This window comes from Phocoena sinus, chromosome 13 (assembly GCF_008692025.1).
Source record: "Phocoena sinus isolate mPhoSin1 chromosome 13, mPhoSin1.pri, whole genome shotgun sequence".
NCBI classification, from domain to species: Eukaryota; Metazoa; Chordata; class Mammalia; order Artiodactyla; family Phocoenidae; genus Phocoena; species Phocoena sinus.
In genome coordinates this window covers 70,530,954-70,545,722 of record NC_045775.1, presented here as the reverse complement: position 1 = coordinate 70,545,722, position 14,769 = coordinate 70,530,954, and the positions used below count along the sequence as shown (strand labels likewise).

Sequence of the window (14,769 nt, the reverse complement as noted above, 5' to 3'; positions counted from 1 at the left end):
TCACTCATTTGAGTTTAGGGAATAATAAAAAAAAAATAGATCAAAGATGATTTGCTTTCTTAGTTTGAGATGTCAAAATAGTACCACTGGAGAGTCTCTTTATTTTCAGCTTTAAAGGGTATTGTTAAGAAAATGTTCACAGCATTTTTGGAAATGTTAAAGGCAGTTACTGTTCTCTGAGAACCATGTAGGACTGCCAGCTGTGTACCTCTGGGAGAAAATTTCTCTAGCTTCAAAATCTATCCTTAGAGGGTATTTGAACCACTGGGGCTCTATTCCTATTTGTTCACTTGGTACATGATAGATGGATGACCTGGAAACAGTGAATTACATCTCTTCCATGGGTCAAAATAATTCTGAGACAAGCATATTATATTTGATATCTAAGATTGTCAAGACAAACTGACATTAAGTAGTAAATAACTAACTGAGCCATCTATCCCCCTTTGCTTAAGCACTAACAAATATATGCCAGCCAACACAATTTCTAAATTGGGATGACTTATTTTTAGCCCTAAAGATCAACACAGATAAATGGGGAACCAACATGTGAGGGTATCCTCTACACTGGTCAATAATCTAGGTGGTGCAGGTAGAAGTTTCCTCCCAACTAGTCATGAAGGGTCTTATTAACCTCCAGAACACCTGGTCCAGAAACCTTAGACTCCATTCTGGGATATATCTATACTAAAAAAAAAAAAAAATCTAAATATGAAAGTGAGAAATAAGGGGTGGGAAATTCTTTCCATAAAGATATTTTTAGAAACATTTTTAATCACATGAATAAAACCTGTAAACAATGTAAATGCTGATTTATGAAGAATTGGTTAAGTAGACTATGGAAGTTTTCATTTGATGGACTCTTTATGTGGATATTAAAAGAAGTTTCTATAAAAATAATAAAATGGGTAATATTTATAAGATAAATAAAGAAGAACATTTTACACCTATTTGTATGCACGGTATGATTGTAAATATGTTACAATATGAAGATAAACAACTGAAAAGTAATGTACCAAAATATTAGCACGACACTTCTGTGGCTGGTAGAGTGTTATACAATTTTTTTCTTCTTTTTTTTTTTTTTTTTTTTGCGGTACACGGGCCTCTCACTGCTGTGGCCTCTCCCGTTGTGGAGCACAGGCTCCGGATGCGCAGGCCCAGCAGCCATGGCTCACGGGCTCAGCCGCTCCGCAGGATGTGGGATCCTCCCGGACCAGGGCACGAACCCGCGTCCCCTGCATCGGCAGGTGGACCCCCAACCACTGTGCCACCAGGGAAGCCCTTTCTTCTTTTAATTCTACTTTTTTTCCTACATTTTCTTGAAAGAGTGTGAAATAGCAATTAGTTAAAACAAGGTTTATGAGATAAAAATAAATTATATTTATGGGCATTCTCAGATGAATATCTCATATATTACTGTGGATTTTAATACCAGCTACATGCTGATGACTTGTTTCCATCTCCAACCCACATCTCTCTCCTTTTGACATTTCTACATGGATTTTACAAGCATCTCAAAATCAATGCATCTAAGTATGAAATCTTGATCTCGAACCCTCACTGGTCCCTTTCCAGTCTTCACCCATCTCAGTAAATTCCTCACCATCTATCCATTTGCTCAAACAGAACCTCAGATGTGAACTGGTTGCTGTCACTCCCTAAACTCCCACAGCCAATTGCACAGCAGGCCCTGAGTGTTCTATTTTCAAAATAAATGTGGACTCCCTATGCTTTTCTCCACCAGTACTGCTGCCAAGCTATTTGAGACCACCAATGAGGCAGAAAAGACACAGCCGGGCCCCAGGACAGCCTCCTCATGTACAGGCATGAGTCAGAAGGCAAAGCTACCTCCTTGTTTTGCCCTTACTGAGGCCATGATGCATGGAGGAATGGCATCTAAAACAGAAACTTTGTAGCATCTGAGCAAGAAACTCTGACCGTGAAAAACCATGGAGCATGTGCAATAAAAATGCATAGGACCTTCCACGTGTGGCACTCAACTAGTAAGGGACAATTTAAGGGAAAACAGCTCCTAGAGTGCATGTAGGGTGGCTTCAGGAGACAAACGCACAGGACCAGAAGCTGATGCAACCTGGTGCAAATCCAGGCCACACCTCAACCCTCTGCTCAAAGAATATTCCCCTCTAATCTAAAAGACCCCCCACCCATTCAAAGTGCTAAAAATAAGACAAAAAGGGGATCAATAACCCTGGGTGGCACCCCTCACTCTAGAGGATGCCCACACGCTTCTCTGAGTGTGTAACTTTTGCTTCTGTCCTGAATAAACTGTGTCTTTGTTCTCTTTGTGCCTCACACTCAGTGTGTGTATTTATTTTTTCCTCTGTGTTTTGTGTTCCTCACCAAATTCTTTTGGACGAATTGAACGAGAGCCTGAACTTTTGATAAAGATTTTCCAGAATCACCAGCATCGCTCACCTAGATGACTTCAGCCCCCTCCCAACTACAACTAGTCTCTCCTCTTCCATGCTACCCCCATCTTTGCAACGTACCTAGAATAACATTAAACTGTAAATCTGAGACTTTGATACCAAACTCTGAACTATTCAACTACTACCCATTCACTTACAATAAAATCCAAACACTCTACAAGACTCTGAGTGTCCTGGCACCCACCCTTCTCCCCAGCCTCCCCATTGGTCACTGAAATCAAGATTCAATGCATTTTTTTTTCAGTTGTTTAAACAAGCTAACTGGCTTTTGGGCCTCAAACCTGTGCTTCAGAGTAACTTCGCTCCTAACCATATTACATTGTGGGCTACCACACAAGATTCCACATGAACAAAGGATTCTGCTGATAACAAAATACTTAAAAATAATCGCCTGAACTAAAGTCATGACTGTGTGCCCACCACAAAGGACACTGGAAGCTCTTTAGGGGAAGGGACTAGATCTTTGTCAATTTGTAATACGGGTGTCACTTCAGTCTGGCACAGATGAACACTCAACAAATGTTCACTAGAATTCTCCTGTTGGTCACAGAGAACCTTAGAAAAAGTCACTAGGAAGTGCCCAAAATGTTGAAGAATCCTGAGAACAGTCAAGAAGATGGGTGAATAGGATTTTAACTAACCTCTCCACATTTAAAGATTTTTTTTTCTAAGAAGAAAGAAAAGGACACACTCTTTGGAAACTAAATTCTAATGGTACCTACTGAACAAATAGAGCTGGCTAAATGGAGGGTGTCATCCTGAGACAAAAGGGAGGCAAAGAAAACCCCAGGTCAACCACCTTCATCAAAGTGACTCGCTACCTGTGCTCTCCCTCCCCTGTCCATTCCCTTCTCTCTCTCTCTTTCTCTCTCTCTCTCTTTCGCTCTCTCTCTCTGCCTTTTCTTTATTTTTCTTCGTGTTTACTTAATCTCTTTGATAAAAGTTTCACTGTACATATTACACACTTGGGGTGTGTATATGCACGGTGCTGTCCACAGGGCTGGGAGATAAAAAGTGAGGGCTAAGGACAGTGCCCAGGGAGTGGCCACACCACAGTTTGATATTCTTTATATTTCAATCGGGAGCTTTTCCAAGTGTGAACAAAAGGTTAGAGTGTGGTCAGACATAGAGAACAGACTTGTGGTTGTGAAGGGGGAGGGTGGTGGGGGAGTGATGGAGTTTGGGGTTAGCAGATGCAAACAATTACACATGAAGTGCATAACAACAGGGTTTTGCTGTATAGCACAGGGAACTATGTTCAATATCCTGAGATAAACCATGATGGAAGAAAATATTTAAAAATGTATATATCAATATATGTATAACTGAATCACTTTGCTGTATAGCCAAAATTAACACAACATTGTAAATCAACTATACTTCCATAAAAAAATAAATATAAAAGTCAAAAAAAAAGGAAGGTTAGAGTGTGGTAGGGCTGGCGTGGTGGTTCCCACCAGTGAAGCAGGTGGCCTGTGACCTACTGTAAGCACACAGGGGCCGGAGAGTACCCAGGGAGTACCAGCGCGGTAGGGTAGGGCCAGAACGGGCCCGAGTAGGAAGATGCCTTTGTGATCACAGGTTCCTAAGGCATCTGATGATCTGATAGCCGGCAGGTGCAGCTGATCCACTGTCCGGGCCTACACAACTACAAGGTTACTTAAACTCACTCACTTTCTCCCCTAGATTTCCAAAATCTTTCCCACCTGTTGTCTTCTTGCAGCTACATAGTTAAGTTTCACCATCTCTTTTCCAAATTCTTTAAAGCGATTTGCAAGGTCTTGCTCATTTGTAGCATTTTTGACAGCTTCTAAGGCCTCCTCCACCTGAAACGATAAAAAAAAAATCCAATATATTTATAACTGGATAGTTAGTATTGCAATATTATTAAACATGCTAGAAATGTTAGTTTGTTAAAAAGAAAACATTTATTCATTAACATTTAAATAAAATAATGGGGAAAAGTACCCCAAGAAGCATTTATAATCAGAAAAAAATATTTGTTCAACATTTATATATTTTGTATATAAAAGATAATAATTGCTGAACTCCTAAAGCATATAAAATACTACATTGAGACGAGAGGAAGATGGCAGAAGAGTAAGATGTGGAGATCACCTTCCCCCCCACAGATACACCAGAAATACAGCTACACGTGGAACAACTCTTACAGAACACCTGCTGAACGCAGGCAGAAGAACTCAGACCTCCCAAAAGGCAAGAAACTCCCCACGTACCTGGGTAGGGCAAAAGAAAAAACAGAGACAAAAGGATAGGGACGGGACCTGCATCAGTGGGAGGGAGGTGTGAAGGAGGAAAAGTGTCCACACACTAGGAAGCCCCTTCGCGGGCGGAGACTGCGGGTGGCGGAGTGGGGGAGCTTCGGCGCCGCGAGGAGAGCACAGCCACAGGGGTGCGGAGGGCAAAGCGGAGAGATTCCCGCACAGAGGATGGTGCCGACCGGCACTCACCAGTCCGAGAGGCTTGTCTGCTCACCCGCCGGGGCGGGCGGGGCTGGGAGCTGAGGCTCGGGCTTCGGTTGGAGCGCAGGGAGAGGACTGGGGTTGGAGGCGTGAACACAGCCTGCAGGGGGTTAGTGCTCCACGGCTAGCCGGGAGGGAGTCCGGGGAAAAGTCTGGAGCTGCCAAGACTTTTTCTTCCCTGTTTGTTTCCTGGTGCGCGAGGAGAGGGGATTAAGAGTACTGCTTAAAGGAGCTTCAGAGACGGGCGCGAGCCGCGGCTAAGAGCACAGACCCCAGAGACGGACATGAGACGCTAAGGCTGCTACTGCTGCCACCAAGAAGCCTGTGTGCGAGCACAGGTCACTATCCACACCCCCCTTCCGGGGAGCCTGTGCAGCCCGCCACTGCCAGGGTCCCAGGATCCAGGGACAACTTCCCCGGGAGAACGCACGGTGCGCCTCAAGCTGGTGCAACGTCACGTCAGCCTCTGCCGCTGCAGGCTCGCCCCGCACTCCGTGCCCCTCCCTACCCCTGGGCTGAGTGAGCCAGAGTCCCCAAAGCAGCTACTCCTTTAACTCCGTCCTGTCTGAGCGAAGAACAGACGCCCTCCGGCAACCTACACGCAGAGGCGGGGCCAAATCCAAAGCTGAGCCCCGGAGCTGTGAGAACAAAGAAGAAAAAGGGAAATCCCTCCCAGCAGCCTCAGGAGCAGCGGATTAAACCTCCACAATCAACTTGATGTACCTGCATCTGTGGAATACATGAATAGACAACGAATCATCCCAAATTGAGGAGGTGGACTTTGAGAGTAAGTTTTATGATTTTTTTCCAATTTTCCTTTTTTTGTGAGGGTGTATGTTTCGGCTTGAGATTTTGTCTGTATAGCTTTGCTTCCACCATTTGTCCTAGGGTTCTATCCGTCCGTGCTTTTGTTTTTTGTTTTAATTTTTTTCTTAATAATTATTTTTTTATTTTAATAATTTTATTATATTTTATCTTACTTTATTTTATTTTACTTTATCTTCTTTCTTTTTTCCTTCCTTCCCTCCTTCCTTCCTTCCTCCCTCTCTCCCTACCTCCCTCTCTCCTTTCTTCCTTTCTTTCCACCTTTCTTTCTTTCTTTCTTTCCTTCTGTTCTTTCATTCTTTCTACTTCTACTAATTCTTTCTTTCTACTTTTTCTCACTTTTATTCTGAGCCATGTGGATGAAAGGCTTTTGTTGCTGCAGCCAGGAGTTAGTGCTGTGCCTCTGAGGTGGGAGAGCCAACTTCAGGACACTGGTCCACAAAAGACCTCCAAGCTACACATAATATCAAATCTCCCATAGATCTCCATCTCAACACCAGCACCCAGCTTCACTCAACGACCAGCAAGCTACAGTGCAGGACACCCTATGCCAAACAGCTAGTAAGACAGGAACACAACCCCACCCATTAGCAGAGAGGCTGCCTAAAATCATAATAAGTTCACAGACACCCTATAAAACACCACCAGACATGGACCTGCCCACCAGAAAAACAAGGTCCAGCCTCATCCACCAGAACACAGGCACTAGTCCCCTCCACCAGGAAGCCTACACAACCCACTGAACCAACCATAGCCACTGGGGACAGACACAAAAAACAACGGGAACTACGAACCTGCAGCCTGCAAAAAGGAGACCCCAAACACAGTAAGATAAGCAAAATGAGAAGACAGAAAAACAGCAGATGAAGGAGCAAGATAAAAACCCACCAGACCTAACAAATGAAGAGGAAATAGGCAGTCTACCTGAAAAAGAATTCAGAATAATGATAGTGAAGGTGATCCAAAATCTTGGAGATAGAAGAGACAAAATGCAAGAAACATTTAACAAGGGCCTAGAAGAACTAAAGATGAAACAAACAATGATGAACAGCACAACAAATGAAATTAAAAATACTCTAGATGGGATCAATAGCAGAATAACTGAGGCAGAAGAACAGATAAGTGACCTGGAAGATAAAATAGTGGAAATAACTACTGCAGAGCAGGATAAAGAATAAAGAATGAAAAGAACTGAGGACAGTCTCAGAGACCTCTGGGACAACATTAAATGCAGCAACATTCGAATTATAGGGGTTTCAGAAAAAGAAGAGTAAAAGAAAGGGATTGAGAAAATATTTGAAGAGATTATAGTTGAAAACTTCCCTAATATGGGGGCTTCCCTGGTGGCGCAGTGGTTGGGAGTCTGCCTGCCGGTGCAGGGGACATGGGTTCATGCCCCGGTCTGGGAAGATCCCACATGCCGCGGAGCGGCTGAGCCTGCGCGTCCGGAGCCTGTGCTCCGCAACAGTGAGAGGCCCGCGTACCGCAAAAAAAAAAAAAAAAAAAAAAAAAAAAACTTCCCTAATATGGGAAAGGAAATAGTTAATCAAGTCTAGGAAGCACAGAGAGTCCCATACAGGATAAATCCAAGGAGAAATATGCCAACAACATATTAACCAAACTGTCAAAAATTAAATACAGGCTTCCCTGGTAGTGCAGTGGCTGGGAGTCCGCCTGCTAATGCAGGGGACGTGGGTTTGTGCCCCGATCCAGGAGGATCCCGCATGCAGCGGAGTGGCTGGGTCCGTGAGCCATGGCCACTGGGCCTGCATGTCCAGAGGCTGTGCTCCGCGGCGGGAGGGGCCACAGCAGTGAGAGGCCCACACACCGCAAAAAAAACAAAAACAAACAAAAAAACCCAATTAAATACAAAGAAAACATATTAAAAGCAGCAAGGGAAAAACAACAAATAACACACAAAAGAATCCCCATAAGGTTAACAGCTGATCTTTCAGCAGAAACTCTGCAAACCAGAAGGGACTGGCAGGACATATTTAAAGTGATGAAGGAGAAAAACCTGCAACCAAGATTACTCTACCCATCAAGGATCTCATTCAGATTTGATGGAGAAATTAAAACCTTTACAGACAAGCAAAAACTGACAGAGTTCAGCACCACCAAACCAGCTTTACAACAAATGCTAAGGGAACTTCTCTAGGCAAGAAACACAAGAGAAGGAAAAGACCTACAATAATGAACCCAAAACAATTAAGAAAATGGGAATAGGAACATACATATCGATAATTACCTTAAATGTAAATGGACTAAACGCTCACACCAAAAGACACAGATTGGCTGAATGGGTACAAAAACAAGACCCATATATATGCTGTCTACAAGAGACCCACTTCAGACCTAGAGACACATACAGACTAAAAGTAAGGGGATGGAAAAAGCTATTCCATGCAAACGGAAACTAAAAGAAAGCTGGAGTAGCAATTCTCATATCAGACAAAATAGACTTTAAAATAAAGACTATTACAAGAGACAAAGAAGGACACTACATAATGATCAAGGGATCGATCCAAGAATAAGATATAACAATTGTAAATATTTATGCACCCAACATAGGACCACCTCAATACATAAGGCAAATACTAACAGCCATTAAAGGGGAAATTGACAGTAACACATTCATAGTAGGGGACTTTAACACCCCACTTTCACCAATGGACAGATCATCCAAAATGAAAATAAATAAGGAAACAGAAGCTTTAAATGATACACTAAACAAGATGGACTTAATTGATATTTATAGGAATTCCATCCAAAAACAACAGAATACACATTTTTCTCAAGTGCTCATGGAACATTCTCCAGGATAGATCATATTTTGGGTCACAAATCTAGCCTTGGTAAATTTAAGAAAATTGAAATTGTGTCAAATATCTTTTCCGACCACAACGCTATGAGACTAGATATCAATTACAGGAAAAGATCTGTAAAAAATACAAACACATGGAGGCTAAACAATACACTACTTAATAACGAAGTGATCACTGAAGAAATCCAAGAAGAAATAAAAAAAAATACCTAGAAACAAATGACAATGGAGACACAAGGACTCAAAACATATGGGATGCAGCAAAAGCAGTTCTAAGATGGAAGTTTATAGCAATACAATCCTACCTCAAGAAACAGGAAACATCTCGAATAAACAACCTAAACTTGCACCTAAAGCAATTAGAGAAAGAACAAAAACACCCCAAAGTTAGCAGAAGGAAAGGAATCATAAATATCAGATCAGAAATAAATGAAAAAGAAATGAAGGAAATGATAGCAAAGATCAATAAAACTAAAAGCTGGTTCTTTGAGAAGATAAACAAAATTGATAAACCATTAGCCAGACTCATCACGAAAAAAAGGGAGAAGACTCAAATCAATAGGATTAGAAATGAAAATGGAGAAGTAACAACTGACACTGCAGAAATACAAAAGATCATGAGATTACTACAAGCAACTCTATGCTAATAAAATTGACAACCTGGAAGAAATGGACAAATTCTTAGAAATGCACAACCTGCCAAGACTGAATCAGGAAGAAATAGAAAATATGAACAGACCAATCACAAGCACTGAAATTGAAACTGTGATTAAAAACCTTCCAACAAACAAAAGCCCAGGACCAGATGGCTTCACAGGTGAATTCTATCAAACGTTTAGAGAAGAGCTAACACCTATCCTTCTCAAACTCTTCCAAAATATAGCAGAGGGAGGAACACTCCCAAATTCCTTCTACGAGGCCACCATCACCTTGATACCAAAACCAGACAAGGATGTCACAAAGAAAGAAAACTACAGGCCAATATCACTGATGAACATAGATGCAAAAATCCTCAACAAAATACTAGCAAACAGAATCCAACAGCACATTAAAAGGATCATACACCATGATCAAGTGGGGTTTATTCCAGGAATGCAAGGATTCTTCAATATACGCAAAGCAATCAACGTGATACACCAAATTAACAAATTGAAGGAGAAAAACCGTATGATCATCTCAAGAGATGCAGAGAAAGCTTTCAACAAAATTCAACACCCATTTATGATCAAAAACCTGCAGAAAGTAGGCATAGAGGGAAATTTCCTCAACATAATAAAGGCCATATATGACAAATCCACAGCCAACATTGTCCTCAATGGTGAAAAACTGAAAGCATTTCCACTAAGATCAGGAACAAGACAAGGTTGCCCACTCTCACCACTCTTATTCAACATAGCTTTGGAAGTTCTAGCCACAGCAATCAGAGAAGAAAAGGAAATAAAAGGATTCCAAATTGGAAAAGAAGTAAAGCTGTCACTGTTTGCAGATGACATGACACTATACATAGAGAATCCTAAAGATGCTACCAGAAAACTACTAGAGCTAATCAATGAATGTAGTAAAGTAGCAGGATACAAAATGAATGCTCAGAAATCTCTGGCATTCCTATACACTAATGATGAAAAATTTGAAACTGAAATCAAGAAAACACTCCCATTTACCACTGCAACAAAAAGAGTAAAATATCTAGGAATAAACCTACCTAAGGAGACAAAAGGCCTGTATGCAGAAAATTATAAGACACTGATGAAAGAAATTAAAGATGATACAAATAGATGGAGAGATATACCATGTTCTTGGATTGGAAGAATTAACATTATGAAAATGACTCTACTACCCAAAGCAATCTACAGATTCAATGCAATCCCTGTCAAACTACCACTGGCATTTTTCACAGAACTAGAACAAAAAATTTCACAATTTGTATGGAAACACAAAAGACCCTGAATAGCCAAAGCAATCTTGAGAATGAAAAACGGAGCTGGAGGAATCAGGCTCCCTGGCTTCAGACTATACTACGAAGCTACAGTAATCAAGACAATATTGTACTGGCACAAAAACAGAAAGATAGATCAATGGAACAGGATAGAAAGCCCAGAGATAAACCCACGCACATATGGTCACCTTATCTTTGATAAAGGAGGCAGGAATGTACAGTGGAGAAAGGACAGCCTCTTCAATAAGTGGTGATGGGAAAACTGGACAGGTACATGTAAAAGTATGAGATTAGATCACTCCCTAACACCATACACAAAAATAAGCTCAAAATGGATTAAAGACCTAAATGTAAGGCCAGACACTATAAAACTCTTAGAGGAAAACATAGGCAGAACACTCTATGACATAAATCACAGCAAGATCCTTTTTGACCCACCTCCTAGAGAAATGGAAATAAAAATAAACAAATGGGACCTAATGAAACTTCAAAGCTTTTGCACAGCAAAGGCAACCATAAACAAGCACAAAAGACAACCCTCAGAATGGGAGAAAATATTTGCAAATGAAGCAACTGACAAAGGATTAATCTCCAAAATTTATAAGCAGCTCAATAACATAAAAACAAACAACCCAATCCAAAAATGGGCAGAAGACCTAACTAGACATTTCTCCAAAGAAGATATACAGACTGCCAACAAACACATGAAAGAATGCTCAACATCATTAATCGTTAGAGAAATGCAAATCAAAACTACAATGAGATATCATCTCACACCAGTCAGAATGGCCATCATCAAAAAATCTAGAAACAATAAATGCTGGAGAGGGTGTGGAGAAAAGGGAACACTCTTGCACTGCTGGTGGGAATGTGAATTGGTACAGCCACTATGGAGAACAGTATGGAGGTTCCTTTAAAAACTACAAATAGAACAACCATATGACCCAGCAATCCCACTACTGGGCATATACCGAGAAAACCATAATTCAAAAAGAGTCATGTACCAAAATGTTCATTGCAGCTCTATTTACAATAGCCCGGAGATGGAAACAACCTAAGTGTCCATCATTGGATGAATGGATAAAGAAGGTGTGGCACATATATACTATGGAACATTACTCAGCCATAAAAAGAAAGGAAATTGAGCTATTTGTAATGAGGTGGATAGACCTAGAGTCTGTCATATAGATTGAAGTAAGTCAGAAAGAGTAAGACAAATATTGTATGCTAACACATATATATGGAATATAAGGGGAAAAAAAATGTCATGAAGAACCTAGGGGTAAGACAGGAATAAAGACACAGACCTACTAGAGAATGGACTTGAGGATATGGGGAGGGGGAAGGGTCAGCTGTGACAAAGCGATAGAGAGGCATGGACATATATACACTACCAAACGTAAGTTAGATAGCTAGTGGGAAGCAGGTGCATGGCACAGGGAGATCAGCTCGGTGCTTTGTGACCACCTGGAGGGGTGGGATAGGGAGTGTGGGAGGGAGGGAGATGCAAGAGGGAAGAGATTTGGGAACATATGTATGTGTAAAACTGATTCACTTTGTTATAAAGCAGAAACTAACACACCATTGTAAAGCAATTATACTCCAATAAAGATGTAAAAAATAAAATACTACACTGATTGTATTTTGAGTTGTGGTTTTGATAAGGGATATGGACTTTTAATTTCAAGTGGAAAAATAAAGGAAAATATACTTAAGAAATATGGAATTGAAAAACAGACTTTAGAAATCTTCAGAGGAGGAAATATTTTGCAAACAAAAACTGGAGGAACTCCTGGGCTGCAAAAAGTTTGAGATAGCTTAAATCTGCAATCAATCTTCTCGGCATCACCTCTAAATCTGGGACTAAAAGGATTGTAATTTTAAGCTGAGTTTACGCCTTGCCATCCAACAGAAGAGAAACTATTGAGCCTCGCAAAGTAAGCGAATTTGAAGCTTTGTTGCCATGTAAGGTGGCATCAACTAGGGTGAACAGAATAACGATCATTGGAAATAGCCAAGAACATAATCGTGAGTGAATCAGGCACAAGGCAGAACTATGTTTGCAAAATCAAAAGTTCTTAGTTTTGAAGGGAGTCTGGTAGAGAGGCCTCAACTAGTACAGGCTTCTGAGAGTGGCAGTAGAAAAAGAGAAATGGTAGCTCTGAAAGAGTAATGAGAAATACACAGAGTATGTATGGGTCTACTGCAGAATTCCAATTGGCTCTTGTAGTTTAGACCAAATCAAAGGACAATATACAGACAGTTCATTGTTTGACAATGCAGGAAATCCAAATGACCATTAAAATGGCTAGAAAAAGTCATAGATTAACATAGTACTATAGAGATACACCTTTGTTTAACTTGACACAATCACAAAGGTGGCTAATCCAACTTCCTCACCAAGTTCCACTGAGTGCAGGAAGAGAATAGTGTCTATAAACCAGTGATAATGGATATCATCAAATCTTTTCCTCCATAGATATGACTACCATTAAATTTACTAAATAGGCTAACATTTCATTAAGGAAAGAGTTGCGGCAAGCAAGGAAGTTATTTAGAATGATGGTGATGGGCGGTTCAATCTAGACTCCAGATAAAATGAGGTTTCCATTCTCATCTTTTATGGAAGATAGAAGATCTTTCTTTCGTACCTATTTGCATTGTTCCTGAATGACTGTGAAGAGGAAAGGCTACATCTTGCTCTTGGAATGTCTGCAGGTGACAGGGACCTGGGAAGAGTGGAAGGACACAGATGGCAGGCTGTGTGATGGTTCTGAGAAGAAAACTGGTGCTCATGGGGGAGGTGTTATAAGGGGAGGTTTGGGGGACTCTGTGTGCTGGATTGGGAAGTCACTTCCAACAAGCTGATAAAGGGGGCCCTTAGAGGCAGCTGCCACGTCCTTCCTTGTAATAAATGCCCTCTTGACCTTGGACCCTACAGAGAGTTATTCTCCTCCCATGGCCGGCCTGGGCTGACGAACACCAACATGAGAACCCTCAGCTCTGGCAGGTCTTCCTGTCCTTAATACTAGAGCCTGAGTTCTGGGGATGGGGATAGCTGAAAAGTGTGAACTTCTAGACAGGATATTAAAATTTCCTCCCTATTTATTTGGTGGATTTAGATATTATTTTCAGAGCTTGTCCCTTAAAACTCTTAAAATCTTGAGTCTTCTCAGAGTTTGTCTGAAATAGCCCTTACCCCCATTTCCAAAGCAAGCCTACTTGTCACTATTATTTAGTCGACAGCTCTGTCAAATTGTTTGAGACAGACTCTTTAAGTCAGTCTCCGGGACTTCCCTGGTGGTCCAGTGGTTAAGACTCTGTGCTCCCAGTGCAGCGGGCACAGGTTTGATCCCTGGTTGGGGAACTAAGATCCCACATGCTGCACAGCGTGGCCAAAAACAATACATTAATTACACTAAATCAAATCAGTCTCCAATTTTCCTGACTGAAACTGCACCTACTTATTTTGATGTAAAAAAAGTAGTCTGAGAATTCATACTTCTTATGTATGAATACTTATTAAGCACCTCCTAGGAGCTAGGCAGACATACAGGGATGGGGACAGCGGGAACAGAGGAGTCTGATTCCCCTCCTGGACCGTGTGATCCTGTTCTCCTGTCCACAGTCACTGCCCATACCAGTGCTATAAATCATTGTTACGATCATTTCCATTTGGACAGACTGACCTCATTCCGGGGTCCTTCAGTTGATATCCAGTTGATTGGATTTTAAGTGACACTAATGAAACTAATAAGTCATACAAAGCTCTCTTGTTAGGATCTGGATTTAAATTTAAAAGATGTTATCTTGGAAATAGGAGTTGGCCAAGTAAATGAAGGAATGAAGACAAGATTCTATATTTGACTACTTTACTTGTTGAGCCATATACTCTGGTTTGACCATGGATATCTCAGCAACATTATACTTTATCTTTCTGCCTCCTAACGATAAGCTGGTCTTCTTGATTAAATTTTCTGTTTCCTTGTTCAAAAGTGAAGACAATGATTTCATCAGAAAGCAAGAATGATTAAATGCTAGCATCACTTATCCATAAACCGCCATGCTTTATAAAGTACAATAATGCGGTTTGATACATTTCCAAAGTTACCTTCAGCTTGGACAAGAAAAATGACAATAGCCAATGTCCCTGACTACTTATGATGTAGCAGACATTGGTCCAAATGTTTTACACATATCTAACTTGGTCCCCCAAAACAGCTCTTTGAAGCTGATAGTTTTCTTGTT

The 14,769-nt window shown here is 41.1% G+C and overlaps 1 protein-coding gene across 2 annotated transcripts in view; it reads right to left on the bottom strand.

Annotated features, from left to right (window-relative positions):
- The window catches only part of CTNNA2 (catenin alpha 2), a 1,238,106-nt gene that overhangs the window by 839,570 nt on the left and 383,767 nt on the right, over positions 1 to 14,769 (bottom strand). For both annotated transcript variants that reach the window (XM_032653512.1, XM_032653513.1), the window contains exon 5: positions 4,160 to 4,279. In XM_032653512.1, the coding sequence (XP_032509403.1) occupies positions 4,160 to 4,279 (120 nt within the window). The remainder of the gene's footprint in view (positions 1 to 4,159; positions 4,280 to 14,769) is intronic.